At 37.0% G+C, this 22374-nt stretch overlaps 1 protein-coding gene across 2 annotated transcripts in view; it reads right to left on the bottom strand.

Annotated features, from left to right (window-relative positions):
- Nucleotides 1-6075: 6075 nt before the first annotated feature.
- vat1l (vesicle amine transport 1-like) overlaps nt 6076-22374 on the bottom strand; it is a 43276-nt gene continuing 26977 nt past the window's right edge. Inside the window, exons 8-10 of one of the 2 annotated variants that reach the window (XM_051900442.1) lie at nt 13303-13386; nt 11057-11093; nt 6076-10465 (exon numbers count right to left, since the gene is read on the bottom strand). In XM_051900442.1, the coding sequence (XP_051756402.1) occupies nt 11064-11093; nt 13303-13386 (114 nt within the window). In that variant the 3' untranslated portion in view covers nt 6076-10465; nt 11057-11063. The remainder of the gene's footprint in view (nt 10466-11056; nt 11094-13302; nt 13387-22374) is intronic. The other variant, XM_051900441.1, reaches the window with a different exon arrangement.

The raw sequence follows: 22374 nt of genomic DNA, 5'->3' as shown, positions 1-22374 counted from the left end.
AGGTTTGGTCAAACATTTAACCCAACCACTGGGTTAAAACAACCCATTCAGTGGGTTTGTCCATTTTCAACCCAACTTGGGTTGATTTTAACCCAGCATTTTTTAGAGTGTAGGAATGCAACAGGAAGTGAGACTGGAACTGCTGATGACTCGTTTCGGCAGTTCAGAATCGATTATTTCTTTTAGTAGAAAATAACTCCATTTATCTGCACTTTGATCTTTAAAACTTTGCAGAGCTTTTACATTCACAAACAGCTGTATTACACACTGCATGAAAGGTAATATTCGAAAAAGCATAAAATGGGCACTTTAATGAAATCATATTTCAGTTTCAGTCCTTTGTAAATTAATTCCTTGCGGAGTTGATTATCTGTTGAACATGTTCTAAAGCAAAGTTATATGTGAAGTCGATTATAATACACTGAAAAAAATAGAAAAGAAATTCAAATGTGAGCATTCAGTGTGAGCATTTATTATTTTATTTTATTTTAATTACATTTTTATTTTGTTATTATTTTTGAGTCAATGATGTGACGGGTCATTTTTTTGTCCAAAAGCCTTAATAATAATAAAAAACAAAGATATGACATCCAAAGTATGTAAGATCGTACAACTAGATCTCTATTGAATCTAAAAGGTTTGAATTATATTTTGCTACATATAAAGGTATTTTAAAGATTCTGAAGTGTCAAAAGGTCATTCGTTTTAACCGTCCAAAGGCCAATACAGCCATTTCATTTGTGATTAAAATATCTTAAAATGTAATAAATGTATATATTTTTTATTCTGGCATGATTTTATAACATCATATATCAACATAGTGCAAAATGGTATTAAAATTATGTGTAGAAGTTGTTGCTTTGTTATAAGTAAGAATGTCCGGAAAAATGAATTTCATTGGTGTCATTCGGAGTAACCAATATAAAGGGACCATTTTGGATCAAGTCATGCAGTCAATATCATGTGACAGGATATGACATCATTCAGACACATGCAAAGGACCACATGGTCATGAAGCAAAGTAACTAACTCTCTCTTAACTATTTGAAAAATTCATGTTTTCACTTGCTCAAACGCATGTCCTGAAACATCAGGTCATTCAGTACAACCGCTATAAAACATGGAAAATGTTGTAATATTTTAAAAACTTGTACTAAATATAAAATGTTTGACTGTCCTTTTGCTAGCTAGATATCAGCCTGTTAGCATTGTTTGAAAATATCGTCATTTAGTATAACCAAAAGTGTCATACAGTAAAACTGAAATGACTTATTTGGTGACAAATAATTTTGTCTATCTTTTAAAAAATGACAAAAGCAGCATTAACTGATTATAAAAACCACAATATCTCATTATTACCACTTAATAAAACTTCAAAATTATTTATATCTCCATTATGGTTTTTTTTACACTTTTAAAAACCTTATTGGTCAATGACCCTTTTACATATAGCATTCATTTTCATTTGTTTTGCAATGGTATAAATTTTCATAATTTAGTCTGAAAATGTTCAAATAAAAATGTGTTTTTAATCATAAATGTTGATTAGCTCAAACAATATTATTTTATTTTAGCTAAAAAAGCTTCATTTGTTTTAATCAATGTTGATTAGATCAATCAAAATTTAATTTAATCTTTATTTGTTTATTTTATTTTGTAAATATAAATTATTAAATCATTATATTATAATTTAATAAACAATTTATTCATTTTTTAATCATAAAGATAAATGACACAATTATTAATTCATTGCATAACTCCCATGTTCATAAACACATCTTGAGGATATGAATAACTTCACATTGATTTTAGTTGGAGTTGTAGACAGAGGGGCTGTTGATCAGGGAAGGAAGTCCAGTTCAGAGCTCCGTGTTCTCGGCTAATTTTAGAGCATGATGCTGTGAGATGAAGGGAGTGGAGAGACGAGTGCAAAAAAGAGCAAACAGCCCAAAGGGAATATCTTTCACTGTGTCTTTGAAACCCATGACATGTGCCCTGAAGATCATTTAAAGACTCTTTCTCTTTTTAAAAAGAAAGCGATGTTGAGAGCCAAATTTGTGTTTCATTTAAAAAAATAACATAATTTCACCAGAACTGAGCATTTTCCGAAGCCTGGACCGGTGTCATTCCTGAGCTGTGATCAGTCAGGATTCCCACACCTTTGAATTTGACTGAATCCATGACTTATGCTTTTCCAACCAGGGAATCATGTTTCAAAATTCTGTGTTTTTCCCAACTGGAACTCTTAATGCAGTGGACACAATTTAAAGAAATGAAATGTTCTACTCATCAACGTGTCGTTCCAAGCCTGTATGACCAATGCAACAATGAATAGGGACCAGTGTTGTGAAAAATTACTTTTAAAAGTTACTTTTTATGCAAATTAATGCATTATGTTACTTTTGCTTGTTTATGTATTTTTTTTTTGGCAAATGTGAAGGCCCTTTCACACCAAAAGTGAAATGATGTGGGAGAAAAAAGTTCAACACTCTTACTTCAGCAATAAAAACAAAAAATGAGATGCAAATGTGATGTTTAACTAAAGCAATTTTTGCTTATTCCTATGGTTGAATTGAATCATCAGAGTAAAGCAGAAAGGACATTGGTTAATAAAGTGAGATTAAATACATAAAGTATATGTTTTATTTATCATATCTTATTATTGCAGGTTTGTGTAATATTCTGAGTTTGCATTTCACTGTTTTTATTCATTTTGAGGAATACTGAATCTGTGAGATGAGTAAATGCTTACATTTAGTTTAGTCTTAGGCCCAAAGTATACTTCATTTTTTATGTTTACGAGAGGGTCAGCATATAGGTGTGTGTGACGCGAATTTTGTCATCAGAATAGTACACTCGTACTGTACACTGTACACTTACAACACTTGTAATTTTTTTTGCAGTAGTTAGTTTATCCACAGGGTGGCAACAGTGTCCTGGGGGCGTTGAATCACAAGGTAGTCAAAGAAAAACTGCATAAACAGAACAGACCGGAACGCATGCGAGCTACAGCGACAATGAAGGCCCACATAGATGAGAGATTGTGTGAAGAGTTTAGAAAGTACCCTCATTTGTACAACTCTAGCATGAAAGAATACAAAGATATATACATGGGTTGTAACGTGTGGTGAGAGATTGCTCAAAACTGCGCATGTGTCGAACGCCTGTGCATGCGTGCCAGTCAAATGAAGTATACACCGATCAGGCATAACATTATGACCACCTTCCTAATATTGTGTTGTTCCCCCTTTTGCTGCCAAAACAGCCCTGACCTGTCGAGGCATGGACTCCACTAGACCCCTGAAGGTGTGCTGTGGTACCTGACACCAAGATGTTAGCAGCAGATCCTTTAAGTCCTGTAAGTTGTGAGGTGGGGCCTCCATGGTTTGGACTTGTTTGTTCAGCACATCCCACAGATGCTCGACTGGATTGAGATCTGGGGAATTTGGAGGCCAAGTCAACACCTCAAACTCGTTGTTGTGCTCCTCAAACCATTCCTGAACCATGTTTGCTTTGTGGCAGGGCGCATTATCCTGCTGTACATGGTCTGAAATAGTGCTTAGGTAGGAGGTACATGCCAAAGTAACATCCACAGGACATTGCCCAAAGCATCACACTGCCTCCATTGGCTTGACTTCTTCCCATAGTGCATCCTGGTGCCATGTGTTTCCAGGTAAGCGACGCACACGCACCCGGCCATCCACGTGATGTAAAAGAAAATGTGATTCATCAGACCAGGCCACCTTCTTCCATTGCTCCGTGGTCCAGTTCTGATGCTCACGTGCCCACTGTTGGCTCTTTCGGCGGTGGACAGGGGTCAGCATGGGCACCCTGACTGGTCTGCGGCTATGTAGCCCCATACGCAACAAACTGCGATGCACTGTGTATTCTGACACCTTTCTATCAGAACCAGCATTAACTTCTTGAGCAATTTGAGTTGAACTTGAGCAACAGTAGCTCGTCTGTTGGATCGGACCACACGGGCCAGCCTTCGCTCCCCGCGTGCATCAGTGAGCCTTGGCAGCCCATGACCCTGTCGCTGGTTCACCACTGTTCCTTCCTTGGACCACTTTTGATAGATACTGACCACTGCAGACAATGTAAGGCTGAACACCGTTACTGACAATCCTCATTTTGGCTGCGTGAGATTCTCCAGCTTTGATGTTGTTGAGCAACCGAGCTGTTAAAGCTCCGCCCTCTTCTGGAAAGGGGGCCGGGAGCAGCACCTCATTTGCATTTAAAGGGACACACACAAACGGCATGTTTTTGCTCACACCCAAATAAGGGCAAATTTGACAAGCTATAATAAATGATCTGTGGGGTATTTTGAGCTGAAACTTCACAGACACATTCTGGGGACACCAGAGACTTATATTACATCTTGTAAAAGGAGCATTATAGGTCTCCTTTAACAATAGGAACCTACTGTTAGATATCTGTGACTATAACATGACTATTCTTTTTCAGACAAATCAATATACTATATTACCAAAAGTTTTGGGACGCCGGCTTTTACATGCACATGAACTTTAATGACATCCCATTCTTAATCCGTAGGGATTAATATGGATTTGGCCCACCCTTTGCAGCTATAACAGCCTCAACTCTTCTGGGAAGGCTTTCCACAAGGTTTAGGAGTGTGTTTATGGGAATTTTTGAACATTCTTCAAGAAGCGCATTTGTGAGGTCAGGCAGTGATGTTGGCTAGAAGGCCTGGCTCACAGTCTCCGCTCTAATTCATCCCAAAGGTGTTCTATCAGGTCAGGACTCTGTGCAGGCCAGTCAAGTTCCTCCACGCCAAACTCACTCATCCATGTCTTTATGGACCTTGCTTTGTGCACTGGTGCGCAGTCATGTTGGAACAGGAAGGGGCCATCCCCAAACTGTTCCCGCAAAGTTGGGAACATGAAATTGTCCAAAATGTCTTGGTATGCTGAAGCATTAAGAGTTCCTTTCACTGGAACTAAGGGGCCAAGCCCAACCCCTGAAAAACAACCCCACACCATAATCCCCCCTCCACCAAACTTTACACTTGGCACAATGCAGTCAGGCAAGTACCGTTCTCCTGGCAACCGCCAAACCCAGACTCGTCCATCAGATTGCCAGACAGAGAAGCGTGATTCGTCACTCCAGAGAACACGTCTCCACTGCTCTAGAGTCCAGTGGCAGCGTGCTTTACACCACTGCATCTGACACTTTGCATTGCACTTGATGATGTAAGGCTTGGTTGCAGCTGCTCGGCCATGGAAACCCATTCCATGAAGCTCTCTACGCACTGTTCTTGAGCTAATCTGAAGGCCTCACAAAGTTTGGAGGTCTGTAGCTATTGACTCTGCAGAAAGTTGGCGACTACTGCGCACTGTATGCCTCAGCATGCGCTGACCCCGCTCTGTGATTTTACGTGGCCTACCACTTCGTGGCTGAGTTGCTGTTGTTCCCAGTTGCTTCCACTTTGTTATAATACCACTAACAGTTAACTGTGGAATATTTAGTAGTGAGGAATGGACTTATTGCACAGGTGGCAACATATCACGGTACCACGCTTGAATTCACTGAGCTTCTGATAGTGACCCATTCTTTCACAAATGTTTGTAGAAGCAGTCTGCATGCCTAGGTGCTTTATTATATACACTTGTGGCCATGGAAGTGATTGGAACACCTGAATTCAATGATTTGGACGGGTGTCCCAATACTTTTGGCAATATAGTGTATATAGAAAAAATGTATTATTCAGGCAAATATTTCCATCCCCACAGTGACGGTTAGAAAATCCATGGGAAAGGTCAAACACATTTTTATCATAGTCATACTTCAGTTTTCTGAATAGCAAAACCTTGCAAAGGCCACTGATTGCAATATGTTGAACTGAAAAGAGCAAAGTGATGCTTTGTTAATTTCCTCAGTGCCATTTGTGAGAGTAACCTCTGGGGTTACTAACATTTGTGTCTGTCATGCTTCAGTCAGCACTGCCATTTCTCATCGCTGCAAAAAAATCAGATACGCCGTGTCAAATGTTATTTAATTGATGCACGGAACAGCATTTTAATGGCATAAACACCAGATCACACTCCACAATGCTCTGCACAACATTTTATTCAGATTACGTGTGTTTGCAATCTATCATAATCTAACATAAAAGCACGTCTACTGACGAAAACTACACAGCAACAATATACTTCTGTCTTGAGCTGAGATCGGCACATCAGAAATGTAGTGCTTTATCTTTAAGGCAAGTTTTTAAACAAATCTCAAATAACTGTAACCCAAAATAATAATGTGGAAAGATGCTGTCACATACTTCTGCTTTTCATATAATGCACTCAGTCATGTACATTAAAGAAACAAGCAAAAAACAACTTCATTTGTGGGCCTATTCAGAAAGGGTCATTTTTTGCTCATGTATAAGTCATTCCATCTTGCTTATTGTAAAGTAAAACACTATCAGACTGGCTGTTTTTGTATATATTCTCTATAAAGCCAACTAGTTTAATTGTTAGAGAAGTGTTGAATAAAAACACTAATTTGTGGGGGGGAAATAGCGTACACAAGTAAACCCAACAAAAATATAATACCACATGAGAACACAATCAAAATGTTCATTTATGAGGTATATGTATGACAGAAAATTTAATATTTTTGACATTAAAGTGTCTATTCTCCATGAAATACACAAAGAAACGCCTTCTGGTCCTCAGTGCAGATATGCAACAAAAGACACTTAAGAATTTATTTTTCATTTTTGTTGTTGTTGGTTACTAGTTTGAAAAAATAAACATGATACCCAACTTTGACCTTAAAGAGTTGGTTCATCCAAAAAATGAAAATTCTGTCATCATTTACTCACCCTCATGTCGCTCCACACCTGTAAGACTTTTGTTCATCTTCGGAACACAAATGAAGATATTTTTGATGAAATCTGCGCGATTTCTGTCCCTCCACTGACAGCTACGCAACTGACACTTCAGAACGTTCATAAAGAGATCGCAAAACTAATTCATATGAATTGAGTGGTTTAGTCTAAATTTTCTGAAGAGACTCGATCGCTTTATATGATGAAAAGATTGAATTTTATTCACATATAAACATTAATCAGCGAACATAAACGGAAGCTTAACCGAATCTGCTTGACACACGAGAATGAACCTCATTGGTTCTTGCACATCAAGCGAATATGCTTGAGCTTCCGTTTACCACAACTGATGTGTGAGTTGATCAATGTTTATATGAGAATAAAAGCCTAAATTTAATCTGTTCATCATATAAAGTGATTGTGTCTCTTCAGAAAATTTAGACTAAACCACCCAATTCATATGGATTAGTTTTACGATCTCTTGATGAACTTTTTGAAGCATTAAAGTGATAGTTGTGTAGACTGTCAATGGAAGGACAGAAATATCTCAAATTTCATTAATAAAAATACCTTAATTTATGTTTAGAAGGTGAACGAAAGTCTTACAGGTTTGGAACGACATGAGAGTGAGTAAATGATGACAGAATTTTCTTTTTCTTATTTTTTTTTTTTTGTGTAACCTAACCCTTTAATGTCAGAACATTTACTTGTGATTCTTTAAAGGGACAGTTCACCCAAAAACACATTTCTGTCATCATTTACTCACCCACTGTATGGAAAAGAGCAAGGTGAACAACAAACTTCGCAATATCTCCTTTTGTGTTCCACAGGAGAACGCAAGTCACATGGGTCTGAAACAACATACTCACCCTCAAGCCATCCTAGGTGTATATGATTATCTTCTTTCAGATGAACACAATCGGAGATATATTTAAAAATATCCTAGCTCTTCCAAGCTTGAGATTTTTCCAAGGGTTGAGATTTTGAAGCCCAAAAAGATGCATTCATCCATCATAAAAATAATCCATACGGCTCCAGAGGGTTAATAAAGACTTTCTGAAGCGAAGCGATAGGTTTTTGTAAGAAAAATATCCATATTTAAAACTTTATTAACTATAATGACTAGCTTTCGGCAGACGACCATGTGCATCGATTTGGGTGGAAGAGTGACCTCTGACCCGACAGATGACGTAATGACGAACACAGAAGTGCAGAGGATAGAGCAAAACAAAACACCGGTCATGAATTAGAAGTCTAAAATGAGAATTTTTAAAGATATAACTTCAATATAAGAGAAGAGGAGCTTGAGTTTGTTGCACAGCAATATTTGTTTGAACTGCGAGAGGCGTCTAAGCTTACGATACTCCTACATCTGTGTCATACATCACGTCACAGGTTACTCTTGTGGCGCAAGTCGACTAGTGCAGTATGCGTACGGTCGTCTGCCGGAAGCTAGTTATTTTAGATTATAAAGTTCTAAATATGGATATTTTTCTTATAAAAACCCATCACTTCACTTCAGAAGGCCTTTATTAACCCCCTGGAGCCGTATGAATTATTTTTATGATAGATGGATACATTTTTTTGGGCTTCAAAATCTCAACCCCCATTCACTACCATTATAAAGCTTGGAAGAGCCAGGATATTTTTAAATATATCTCCGATTGTGTTCATCTAATTTTTATTTTTGGGGTGAACTATCCCTTTAAGGAAAATGCACAATACTGTAGAGGTTATTTTACATACTGTCGCTGTTCATGACAACTCATTGAAATGTCTTTTTAAAGGCTTAAATAATATTTCTAGATGTGTCTAGAGGTGAACAAAGGGTAACGCAGATGAGTTTTATGCTCTGAGCAGAAAAAGAGAGGCACCTATCGATGTGCAACATGACTACAATAAGCTCCAGTAGAACTCTGTCTTTATCTTCTCCCTCCGTTTCAGTCATAAACACACTCTCAACTGTCATGAAACATTTCACAGACACACACACACACACACACACACACACACACACACACACACACACACACACACACACACGCACGCATGCATCAGAAGCACTGCAACCAGTGTCCAAAATTAACTTGCCAAACCAAACAATGGTTTCATTTATTTTAATAGAAGAAAAATATTTTTGTAAAAATAAAAGTTTGTCCTTATGTCAGTGGTTTTATGTAGTGGTCTTTCCTTGTGTTCACTGTTACTCAGAGAATCATATTTGAGCCACAAACTTCACCTGTCCAAAAAATGCAATATATATAATTTTTCCCTATTTTTTTCCATTTAGGTGATGTAAAGGAACATTCCAGGTTCAGTACATGTTTACAGCATTTGTGGCATGATGTTGATTACCATAAAAATTCATTTCTACTCGTTTTCTTTCCAAGAAACAACAATCTGGGTTACAGTGAGATGAATGTGAAAGGGGCCAATCTGTAAACGTTAAAATACTCACACTTTCAATAGTATATAGACGCAAAATGTAAATAATACTGTAAGTGTGTTAGCATTATTTTATTGTGAACAAATCAACAAACTTTTCAGTGAGGTTAAACTCAAATCAACCTAAATGTAATTTAATTCAACGTAAAACCTACAATGTCAACTATAAAAATGTAAGCAGCTTCACAGCTCGAATATCAGAAGTGCTTTTATAAAATTATAACCTTCACATTTCTGCTTTTAAATCCTCCACAAACTGGCCCAATAACCTTGATATATTTTTCAAGAAAATTTTGGTAACACTTTAGTATAGGGGAAACACATATAAACTATTAACTATGACTTTTCCCTCAATAAACTCCTAATGTACTGCTTATTTATAGTTAGTATTAATAGTAAGGTAATTGTTAAGTTCAGGTATTGGTAGGATTAAGGGATGTAGAATATGGTCATGTACAATAAGGCATTAATATGTGCTTTATAAGTACTAATAAACAGCCAATATCCTAGTAATATGCATGCTAATAAGCAACTAGTTAAAAGACCCTAAAATAAAGTGTTACCGAATTTATTTATTTATTTTTTTGTAGTAATCAACATTATGCCAGCATTGTTAGAGTGTACTGTTTGACCTACACCATGTATTAAATTGCAGTTCCTTATAAAGTTACCGGCAAGTGCTGCATTTAATTTACTTGCCAAATCCAATTTCAACTTCCATTTGTCTCTTGGCAAGTGTTAATTTTAGACTTTGACTGCAGCAATCTGTCCATCCACTTGGCCAAATAAACCATCCAAAAGGCTGCAAAAGGCATTCACGAAAAGTCAATCCTATAATAACGTTTAGGCCTGAAACACTGCAACAATTCAACACTGCACTAAGAATGGCACTTAAGTCAAACATTTAACAGCACAATTAGTGTTTTGGGATATTTTTGACTGCATTGTCCAAAACTTTCAAAGATACAGACAAACAACAGAGCAAACACATCACACAAACGTACGTTTCACAATGGCACGGGGTCAGAGAGCTCAGCTCAGGTTCATGATAGTCTCTGGTTGTGTCTGGGTTCACTGAATGAAGGGCATTCGTTCCTTGTTGTCATTGTCTCCCTCTTGTTCCTCTTCCTCCTCACCTGCTTCACTGGTCTCTGTGCTATCATTGGCCATCTGAAAGAGAAGTGGGAAATCATTGTGTTTTCACACAGGCTGACAGTCTGAAGGTACAGGTAATCACTCAGGCAGCGCTTCAGAAGAGACCTCCACAACATCTGGACCAAAAATTGATGCACCTCTTGATGGAAATAACATCACAACATTTATTTCCATCAAGAGGTGCATCAATTTTTGGTCAAGATGTTGTATTGACAATGCAAGAGGTGATCACTCTGTAAAGTCTACTCCAGCACATCCTGAAGACTTTCAATGAAATTAAGGTCTGGACTCAGTTCTTTCACAATTTGAGCCTGATGAATCGTGACATTGTCATCCTGGAATATGGCAATAATGTGTCTTTCTACATGGTTGTTTAAGAAACGAAAAGCTCCATCAATTAGGGTTAGAAGAACTGTTCCCAACATATAACATGCTAGAAACATAATAATCACTGTAATAATGATCCAGTTGCCTGTTTAAATCCAAACAGTGACTTTTTTTTTTTTTTTTTTTGGCCAGACAGTGTATATAAATATAAATACAGCTGAGAACTGCAAAGAAAGGTATAGTTCACCAATAAAAATGAATATTCTGTCATTTACTCACCCTCATGTCATTCCAAACCTGTTTGACTTTCTTTCTTCTGTGGAACATAAAAAAGATATTTTGAAGAATTTACCAGTGTTTTTTTTTTTTTTTTTTGCACATACACTGAAAGTAAATAGGCTATAGTCTAATTTTGTTCAGGGTTGTTATAGTTAAGTAAAACTAAAACCATTAAAAAAAAAAAAAAACATTTTTGTCAAACTTCAACTGAAATAAAAACAATATTTTTTTAAAAAAAACTTTTATTAAATTTTATTTCAGCTAGTTTCCAAAAAACATTTCTCATTTTCATTTAGTTTGATGTACTAAAATAACAAATTGAAACTGAAATAAAGATTAATAAAAACTATATTGACATTTAAAAATGACAAATACACAACAAAATTTAACTAAAATTAAAATGAAAATGGACAATATAAAATTAAAACTATTAATAAAAAAGGTCACACTTACTTTAGGGTCCAATTCTCACTATTAACTTACTATTAAAGGCACAATATGTAAGATTTTTGGATTAAAATATCCAGAAACCACTAGAACACTTATATATTTTGTTGACTTCTGTACTTACATTATCCGAAATGTTTCCAAGAATGTTTAAATCCAGAGAAATAAGCAATTTTAACCAGGACACGGACCGTGTCCGTGCGTTGCCTATCAATGACATCATACCCGCGTTACCCTCGGTTTTATTTTGTAGAAACCATGGAAACACCAAAGACACTTTAATATATTATGTGTTTTATTAGACAGGTGATCAACTGTTTGGATACATTCATCGACAGAAAACTAATCATTGCTCAACACAGTAAGTATTATTGTTTAAATCTCTTTTTCTTGATTTACCGCGAGTACCATGTTTTACCATGACTAATATCGATCTAGCTTACTGCAGTGTGCAACAAGTGTCTCATAGCAGCCTTCGAGCAAACACAGAGTAGCATTATAACAACTTTCAACACACAAATGTATCTAATATGAAAAACAGCGCTGCGTTACCCCATATACGCTTGACCGGAAGAAGCGGAAGCGGCGACTGTGGCAAAATAAACGCTCCGCTGCTCTCGAGGCGTGTCTTGCGCTCGTCTCTCATTAGCAATCGCTCCAGTGGCCTCGTTCAGCTCCGCCCTGCTTCATACTACAGTAACATTAATAATCTCATTAAAAATACACCTTTGTTTTGAAAAAGCGACCTCTAGTGGCGAAAAATTACATATTGTGCCTTTAACTACGACTTTTGCCTCAATAAACACCAAATTACTGATAGTAAGGTAAGGTAGGTTAGTAAGGTAGTTGTTAAGTTTAGGTATTGGTAGGATTAAGGGATGTAGAATATGGCCATGCAGAATAAGGCATTAATATGTGCTTTATAAGTACTAATAAACAGCCAATATCCTAGTAATATGCATGCTAATAAACAACTAGTTAACAGTGAGAATTGGACCCTAAACTAAAGTGTTACCATAAAAACTATAATAGTATCTCAATGACACTAAAGCAACACTGATGTTTTTAGACTTCAACATGCATCTTTTGTGTTCTGCAGAAGAAAGAAAGTAAATGATGACAGAATTTTCATTTTTGGGTAAACTGTTCTTTATGGGTCCTGAGCAATGAGCAACAGTTTAGACATTATCAGTGGTTACTTCAAGGAGAAACATCTAAGATGCAGCAGATCAAGGCTTCTAAGCTATATATATATATATATATATATAAATCAACATATACACAATAAAATCATCTTCTGGGAAGGGACAGAAATGGAAATTTTTTTTCAGAAATTCCTCTTCAGTTGCTCCCAGAACCTCCCTGGATTAAGTAAAGACACTAAAGGTAGAGAGCATACTGTTGTAGGCCACTATTTCCACTATTTATGACTCTGCTCTGAGAACAGCGTCATAAGGCGCAGTCTCCATGGAAACTGCTGAGGTGATGTCGCCTGACTCGTGGATCACTGTCACAATACCATTTTTTGTTCCTTCTAAACAGGTGCATTATTCAAATGTGCCTTTGTGCTTCATAAAAGAACATTTCTTTTCTCTCACACAGTTCTGGAGAGTGTGTACACTGAATATAAAATATAATAATGTTATAAAACCAAACAATGCAAGACATTATGAAAACAGAAAAATGAAAGGGCAGCACCAATAGCTGACATGATAATTATAATGTTTTGCACATAATCTTTTGCTTGCCTTAGAACACTGGTTTAAACTCAAAGGCAGGTTTTCAGATGACTCACTCACCAAAGGCGTGGGAGACTTTTCCACATCCAAAATGAGCTTCCCTATGTTTCCTCTGTCATGGATTCTCTGCATGGCTTCCTTCACCTGCAGGTTAACACAACAAATCACATATACAAAAAAGAAAAGAAAAGAAAAACACCTCATTAAGTCAAACAAATGTGCTTTTGCTCTAGTGAACTGACACTTAAGCTCCATATTGGCTCATGTGAAGTGTGTAACACCACAGACAAAACTAAAGAGGGCAGCAGAGTCACAACCAGCAAACAAACTGATGTAATCTACTTCAGGTTCACCAGATAGATAGATAGATAGATAGAGACAGACAGACAGACAGACAGACAGATAGAGACAGACAGACAGACAGACAGATAGATAGATACAGAGAGACAGACACAGACAGACAGATCGCACACTGTTTTCATTTTTCATATGTCTTTTAGCAACGAGGTGCATGTTTCTGTGTGAGTTTGTTGTTGTCGGAATGACTACCAAAAATCTGGTAGTGTGTGGAGGGAGGGTGGTGCAGAAATCAATTAGTACATCAATAGTACATTGAGTCTAATTTATCGACATAGAAGTCATGTTTAACGTGATAGTTTCATCCTTATATTTGTCAAAAGTTTTGGGACGTCTGCCTTTACGTGCACATGAACTTTAATGACATCCTATTCTTAATCCATAGGGATTAATATGGAGTTGGCCCACCCTTTGCAGCTATAACAGCTTCAACTCTTCTGGGAAGGCTTTCCACAAGGTTTAGGAGTGTGTTTATGGGAATTTTTGATCATTCTTCTAGAAGCACATTTGTGAGGTCAGGCAGTGATGTTGGCGAGAAGGCCTGGCTCACAGTCTCCGCTCTAATTCATCCCAAAGGTGTTCTGTCGGGTTGAGGTCAGGACTCTGTGAAGGCCAGTCAAGTTCCTCCACACCAAACTCACTCATCCATGTCTTTATGGACCTTGCTTTGTGCACTGGTGCGCAGTCATGTTGGAACAGGAAGGGGGCCATCCCCAAACTGTTCCCGCAAAGTTGGGAGCATGAAATTGTCCAAAATGTCTTGGTATGCTGAAGCATTAAGAGTTCCTTTCACTGGAACTAAGGGGCCAAGCCCAACCCCTGAAAAACAACCCCACACCATAATCCCCCCTCCACCAAACTTTACACTTGGCACAATGCAGTCAGGCAAGTACCGTTCTCCTGGCAACCGCCAAACCCAGACTCATCCATCGGATTGCCAGACAGAGAAGCATGATTCGTCACTCCAGAGAACACGTCTCCACTGCTCTAGAGTCCAGTGGCGGCGTGCTTTACACCACTGCATCTGACACTTTGCATTGCACTTGGAGATGTAAGGCTTGGATGCAGCTGCTCAACCATGGAAACCCATTCCATGAAGCTCTCTACGCACTATTCTTGAGCTAATCTGAATGCCACATGAAGTTGGTCTGTAGCTATTGACTCTGCAGAAAGTTGGCGACTACTGCGCACTGTGTGCCTCAGCATGCACTGACCCCGCTCTGTGATTTTACGTGGCCTACCACTTCATGGCTGAGTTGCTGTTGTTCCCAGTTGCTTCCACTTTGTTATAATACCACTAACAGTTAACTGTGGAATATTTAGTAGTGAGGAAATTTCACGAATGGACTTATTGCACAGGTGGCAACCTATCACGGTACCACGCTTGAATTCACTGAGCTCCTGAGAGCGACCCATTCTTTCACAAATGTTTGTAGAAGCAGCTTGATTTTATACACCCATGGCCATGAAAGTGATTGGAACACCTGAATTCAAGGATTTGGAGGGGTGTCCCAATACTTTTGGCAATATAGTGTATCTACTACAATCTATTGTCAGTCCTGAGATTCTTCACATCAGTGAATAAATACATAGATTCGCAGTCAATGCTCATGTTCCTTAGCAGTCTGGTGGTAAAACTTTTGTTAAGCATGTCAGAGAGGTTCTGGGTTCTAATCTGCCCTTGTATAGTTTTTTTTTTTTTCTTCATTAAAACCAAAGATGTTCATCAGTGATTATACATCAAGAGCAGGGACACGTTTGTGTGCATTTTGTTTTGTGATTTCACCGGACCGAATAGAGAGTCTCCTCAACGGCGTTAAGCAATAGATTGAAGCATCTGCGTGAAGACTGTGAATGAGCGCCAAGAGAACTGTGTTGCCTTCCACCACTGATAACAGCGGCAACAAACACTCAGCATGATTTTAAAAAAAAAATAAAAAATGAATTCCAGTGCCAGATCACAGATCACCTCTTATTAACAAACAAACTAAATGAATACTCTGCTAGTCAACTGGAGATGTTTCATTTGTATTAGATACATATGTACCGCGAGATGTTTCAAAAATTGGTAGGGACAATATTTACCTTGGCGGTGGTGGGGACATGCCCCACCCATCCCACCCACAAATTATGCCTATGTACAAATTCAGCAATCGTAAGATTGTGTTTTAAAATCTGTTCAGATTTTAAAAACCATGTAGTGTATTTCGGCCTTAACCCACAATTTTCAAAGCCTTGAATAAAAAAAAATAAATAAAAAAAAGCTCTGATATTTTTATAGTTAATTGCCAAATGTCAAGATGGAGATGTGGCTTCTAACAGGAGCTAGGAAAATGAGCTACTAACACAGCTGGTGCCCTTTTAAACAAAGGAAAAATTTGTATTTGTCAAAAATTTGTCCAAAACTTGTATGGTACCTTTAATAAGCTTTAAGGATGGAAAGGTTATTTTCACTGGTCAGACATTGATAAAATTAAATACAAGACAGTGTAAGTTAATAAAGTTCGGTATTCACAGGACATCATAGGGCAAAGCGCACAACCAGACCGAATACATTTTTTGCAAGTATAGGTCTAATGTTTCTTTAACTGGGAAAATGTGTCAACAGTAAGTGTAAAATAAATTTACATTGGATTAAAATAAAGCATAAAAACAAACAAAACAGCAATGACTTTGCCTCAGAACACCACTGCCTGGCACGACGTGACAGTATTGTGCAATATGAATATGAACCTGTGCCCACAGGTTATGTGGGGGATGCATGGTACAGTATGTCCACATCTTGTAAAGTGACTGTTAACTGGATGAATCAGTAAATGAATAAACATGACAGCTGCTAGTCAGGGCCTGAAAATAGAAACATGACAACTGTTAACAGTCCCTGGCATCAACTATCTGAAGTCAAAATAACAACAAAAAAAAAAATAGAAAAATTAGTTTCAAACCACATCTTTAATCCTGAAGAGGCGGCAAAATCCTTCACACTTCAAATCATTGTTTTGTGTAAAGGGCTTATAAACCATAAGTGTCTTAAGTGTATTAAAGTCAACCTTTTAATATATTTTTGGAAACAAATAATTGCTAGTGTTTCATGTTTAGATTAGCACTGATAAAGGCTGGAGTGCCACAAGTGTCTGTTCTGGGACCATTAACATTTAACAGTGCAAGTTAATAATCTCTGTAAGAGCATCATTAGTATTCATCAATACCTTTATGCAGGTGATACCATCATCAAAAGCACTGGCTTTATGCTGATAGAGTCTGGGGAAAAAACATGCCTTCTGTCTCAAACACTCATTATCATTTCCACCACAGTCAGTTGGACCAGCTATCAGTCTGGCTACTCTCCATCATTCTTCTGACTTGCTTCACTTTAATATCAGTTCATTACAAAAACATTGTAAGATTATAGTTCTCAGATCTGAGTAATCCACTCATCTACTGCCATCATACACTAATTTCATTTGATCATTATAGAATCATTATGGAATTGTTAATGGTACTTACTTGTTAAGATCTGCTAAGTATTAAACTTCTGCATGTAACTCATTTCAAAAACACCTCAGCTTTAAAGGACACAGAGATTTAATCATTTAATGCCCTTGCTATTCAAGTAATATGTCTAAGTACAGACATCATCCCTTCCGCCCTCTCTTCCCATAAAACATCAAGGGTCATTTCTCCAGCCGTACCCCTCAGATTCAGCTTCATTTCACCGGTATTGCAAATATGTTGAGGGATTGATTGTGCCTGAATGAGTCATAGTGGTCACGCAGGATTGGAGGCAATAAATTGCATTAGTGGAAAGATTGCCTCAATATATCCCCAAAGGCACAGAATATAGTCACTGAGGAGTTTCAGCACAAATCTAATTTTAAAAGTCTCACAAATATTCATTTATACTTCCAACTGTCTTCATGGAACCATGTCAGACTTCATAATATTTAATTCTAATATAATTAGTACTTCCAACATTTAGAAACAATCAAGGCTGTAACAGTGTCTTGAAAATGTTCCTTTTATATAGGAAATTAAATATATCAGAATTATTTAATATAAAGGAATTAAATAACTAAAGGATTTAAAGGAATTTAAGGGAATAAGAAAAACATTAAAAAACTAGAATTTATTGTAATGATTTTTAACTATTTGCAAATAATATTTATATTTTAAAATATGCAAACATTAACTCTTAATCGTTTACCTAATATGTTTAAAACTGGTCTGTTAATGTTTCTGGTCACGTTTACTTGAATTACTTGAATTACTTGAATTACCGTACATAAATAATAGCCTACGTTTTCTCTTCAAAACAAAGTCGAGTAGTTTACATTACTGGATATATTACTGTCCATAATATTTCTAATATAACATTTTAAAGGGGACCTATTATGCCCCTTTTTTCAAGATGTAATATAAGTCTCCAGAATGTGTCTGTGAAGTTTCAGCTCAAAATACCTCACAGATCATTTATTATAGCATGTTGTAAATACCCATTTTTGAGTGCATGCAAAAACATGCTGTTTCCCTGCATGTGTCTTTAAATGCAAATGAGCTGCTGCTCCCCACCCCCTTTCCAGAAAAACGCTTCATTCAACAGCTCCTGCCTGCATTGGATACTCTGCCAAATACTAACAAAACATCTGCTTGGTTTTGATTTTGGCTCCATCTTTTGTGTGAAGTACAATAAACTTCATAAAACTCATCAGTAAAATTTTGGCTATCATTTGGATGGGGTCCACTACAACAGGCTTGTACTAATAGTGGATAAAAGCAACATAAGTTATAACCGTAATTACCTGTTCTATCTCCATGCAACATATATTCTCTGGCTCTGTAGGCATCATTGGCTACGTTTACATGCACCAATTTTCGTCAATCCGAATGAATTGAATCCGATTGCAGATCTGTTTACATGTAATCTAAACATTGTAATCTGATTCAAATATCCATTTATATGTGTTTTATATACATTCCAATTAAAACTTTTGCGCACACGCTCTGCGTGTGTGACGTCATATCAATCACACATGTGGTAACCCGGGTTGCATCAACAGACATTTCATGATCATTTATCGACGATAGCCAGAGATATTGTCAAAAGCATCAAATCTTGGCATTATTAAGAGGATTTGGTATTTCCAATAAATGTATGTTACATTCTTTTAGTCTATTATTATAACTATTAGGTTCGGCTTCTTTTATTATTAAATTAATATTATACGTGCTGTGAGGATAATAAAAGATTAGGCTATTAGCTATCTTTGAAATGTTTTAAACATTTTTTAGGTCTATTATACAATGAATTATAGACTTATATTAAAATTATTAAGGGTGTAGGCTATAATATTTCCTAACATCGCAGTCATCAATGAAAATTAAGCGCAGCTTTACTTCAAGCACCGACTTTAAAAAAACAACCTGTTTAACACGAAATACTATTATTCTCATTTGTTTCACTAGCCCATATGTACGGCCACAAGAGAAATAATGGAATAAATTACTTTCAATTTCTGTAGTGAATACTGACCGAGGTTGAGACTTTTTCATCGGCATAACTCTTGCACGCAGTTTGCACGTTGCTTCTTGTGTGATATCCATTGGCTCCCCTTCTTGTTTTAAAACGGAAAGATTTCCAATATTATGACAAAGGGATACAGCTACGCCACTGCCTGTTGGCATACATCTTTACAACTAAAAACGTGAACGTGAACTTGCGCACTTCGTAATGCGTGTCAACATTGCACTGTGCATGTGCCCCAGAGACTTCTGATTAGGATTGAGAAAGTAGTCGGATTCAAGCATTTACATGGTAATTTTTTGCTGTTGGATCGGATTAGAAAAGGAATAAACCACCCCTTCCAATCCGATCGAAATTTCATTCGGATCGAGCTCAGTCAGATCGATTAAGGTGTTTACATGAACGTTTTTCAATCCGATTGAGCCGTCAATCTGATTATAAATGGATTATTTGGGTGCATGTAAACGTAGCCATTGTCCAACTCCGGTTCGAACCGAACACCTCTGCTGACAGTTTCTGACATTTTCAGTGCGTGAGATTGTCCTGTTTTGTTGTTGCATGAGCTCTTAAAGCTCCGCCCTCTTCTTGAAAGGGGGCCGGGAGCACCAGCTCATTTGCATTTAAAAGGAACCCACACAAAAACAGTGCGTTTTTGCTCACTCCCCAAAAAGTGGCCATTTTAACATGCTATAAAAAATGATCTGTGGGGTATTTTGAGCTAAAACTTCACATACACACTCTGGGGACATCAGAGACTTATTTTACATATTGTATAGAGGGGCATAATAGGTCCCTTTTCATAAACATAATTATATACACTGAATATGTTATTATTATATTGTATACTGTTTTATAATGTACTACAATACACTGAGGTGCGAGTAGTACAGTTTCTGCCACAGCATAAATAGCTTCTAACAACTATTTACACTTAAAAAAGTGTAAATGGCAATTAACGCTACTGCAAATAGCCTCTGCCATAATGTTATTCCAGAAAAATGAAACTCCTCCTGTGAGAACAATTCTCCCCAATCTGTACCCTGAACTTGTTCATTATCACAGAGACAAAAGGTGACCTCAGATCAGCCTAGAATGAGCTCAGGTTGGCACTGGCTTTCACCCTCTGGAATTCCCCTCCCACGCACAGAAGTCATGGGAGCCTGACCGCCTGGCACTCAACTCACTTCCCTCGCTCTCAAATAATGCACCTGGTCAAGAGCTGGAACAGATGGACAATGTTGGTCAATTACAAAAAATGAACATCATTAAACTGAAATTAAAGTACTAAATTAAATCAAAATTAAACGGCTTTTTAAGTAGTAAAACAATTTCTGAGCTATCTTAATATAAATGAGCAGTTGTTGGACAGCACATGCTGTCACTAACTCTGAACTAATTTATTTTCAAGCGTGAACCATGGAGCGAACTTGCATTAGTGTGTTCCCTGGTGTTATGTGCCAGTTTGAGCCTGGTGCCGCCACAGCTTGTGAAGACTATTAGTCTCTTGTCAGACACATCAAAAGAGCACATACAGTCTCAGACTGGTCGTTCTGTTCAGCCGTTCGAATATAATGATCTGGGTTACTCTTTAACTTGAATTAAAGGTATGCTGCTCACAGAAAAAAAAATATTATCAGTCTTTCTCATAACTTATTAAATGCTGTTTCACATAGCTATGAGGTTGCTAGGGTATTTCTGGGTATTTGGACAAGAGGTAGAGAGTCTCTAGTGATTCATTTAGCAACATTACTACATTTAGGGCCAGATTTACTAAACAGGGCAAATTAGCGTGAGATTGCAATTCCAAAAAAGTTCTGCGTGCGCACTCTACTGACGACGAGCAAATTTCCATAATGACCAACGCAATCTACCAAGAGCAGCGCAAATTAGTGTCTGGTTTAAAGTCCCCCTGTGGTGAAAATCAAGATTTTAATGTTGTTTATATGTCTATGGGGTTTTTTTTATATGCTTTAAGACAAACCATGCGCAAATTCATCAGTCAATACCATTGCTGAGTATTTTCTTCTTAAAACTGCAGTGAGACAAAGACAGTCTCAAAAACGCGGTTTGAAATCGCTGGTGTTTCTGACATCACAAACAACCTTGTAACCAATCACGTCAATGAGTGGATCTGTGAGCTGATGTGAGCGAGTGGAGAAGGGACTAATTTGCATATTCATAGAACCGCGCATACTAAATGAGGCAATGATGCAGAGTTACATTCAAGCTATTGGTCCCACTTTATATTAAGTGGCCTTAACTACTATGTACTTACATTTAAATTAATCATTTGATACAATGCACTTATTGTGTAAATGCATGTTTTTACATTGTACTTATATTTTAAAAACACCTACATGTAATTACATCTGTAATTAATTTCTGTAATTACATTTATAATTACACTGTTGACCCATTCCTTACACCTTACCCCCACCCTTAAACCTACCCATACCACCAAAGCTTTCCCTAATCTTACCCGTATCCCACCTCAATAGCAGCAAAAGTGTTTTACAATTCAATATGAACCCAATAAGTACATTGCACTTATTAAGTACATAGTAGTTATACTATGTACCTAATATAAAGTGGGACCAAGCTATTTTAAGGCATGAAGAAATAGGAAAAAATTTTTAAATATGTAATTTTAGTGATCAAAGATTAGTTCTAAGGGATAAAATTATTGACTACAGGGGGACTTTAAGTCAAGCTTTTTTTGGGTGGTAAATAATGGTGCAAATCTTAGTAAACTGACTAGCACAAACCTTAGTAACTCACCTTGATTCAATGTGACTACCGCGTAATATCATACAGGTATAAATTCCTTTTTAATAGATTATTAAATTGTTTAATTAAGGTTATACATAGTTTACATGACAGAGTTCAAGATAAATCTTTTCATTACTACTGGAGCTGCCAGTTTGCTAAATTTCAAATTAATATTAAACAGCAAGCACAAACTATGCAAAGCAGCAGCCACTCAGTGTCTGAATTCACTCACTCGTTTTCATTCACTCCTTCAAGTGAACTATATTAGTGGACTAATGTAGGGAATAATGAATGAGGGTATAGGGGGCGATTTCGAATGCAGCCAAAGTTACTGAGAGTTGCTACACTGAAGACAGCGACTGGAGAAAATAAGTACTGCTAACTTTGAACAAATGTTTTATACATATAAAATAAGATTTGTATAGTGACTATACCAATTGATTAAATATGCAATTTAGAAAGCATCTTAAGTATGCATATTTTTG

The sequence above is a fragment of the Ctenopharyngodon idella genome, chromosome 7 (assembly GCF_019924925.1).
Source record: "Ctenopharyngodon idella isolate HZGC_01 chromosome 7, HZGC01, whole genome shotgun sequence".
In the NCBI taxonomy this organism is placed as follows: domain Eukaryota; kingdom Metazoa; phylum Chordata; class Actinopteri; order Cypriniformes; family Xenocyprididae; genus Ctenopharyngodon; species Ctenopharyngodon idella.
The sequence above is the reverse complement of the archived record's forward strand: the minus strand, read 5'-3'. Positions and strand labels throughout refer to the sequence as shown.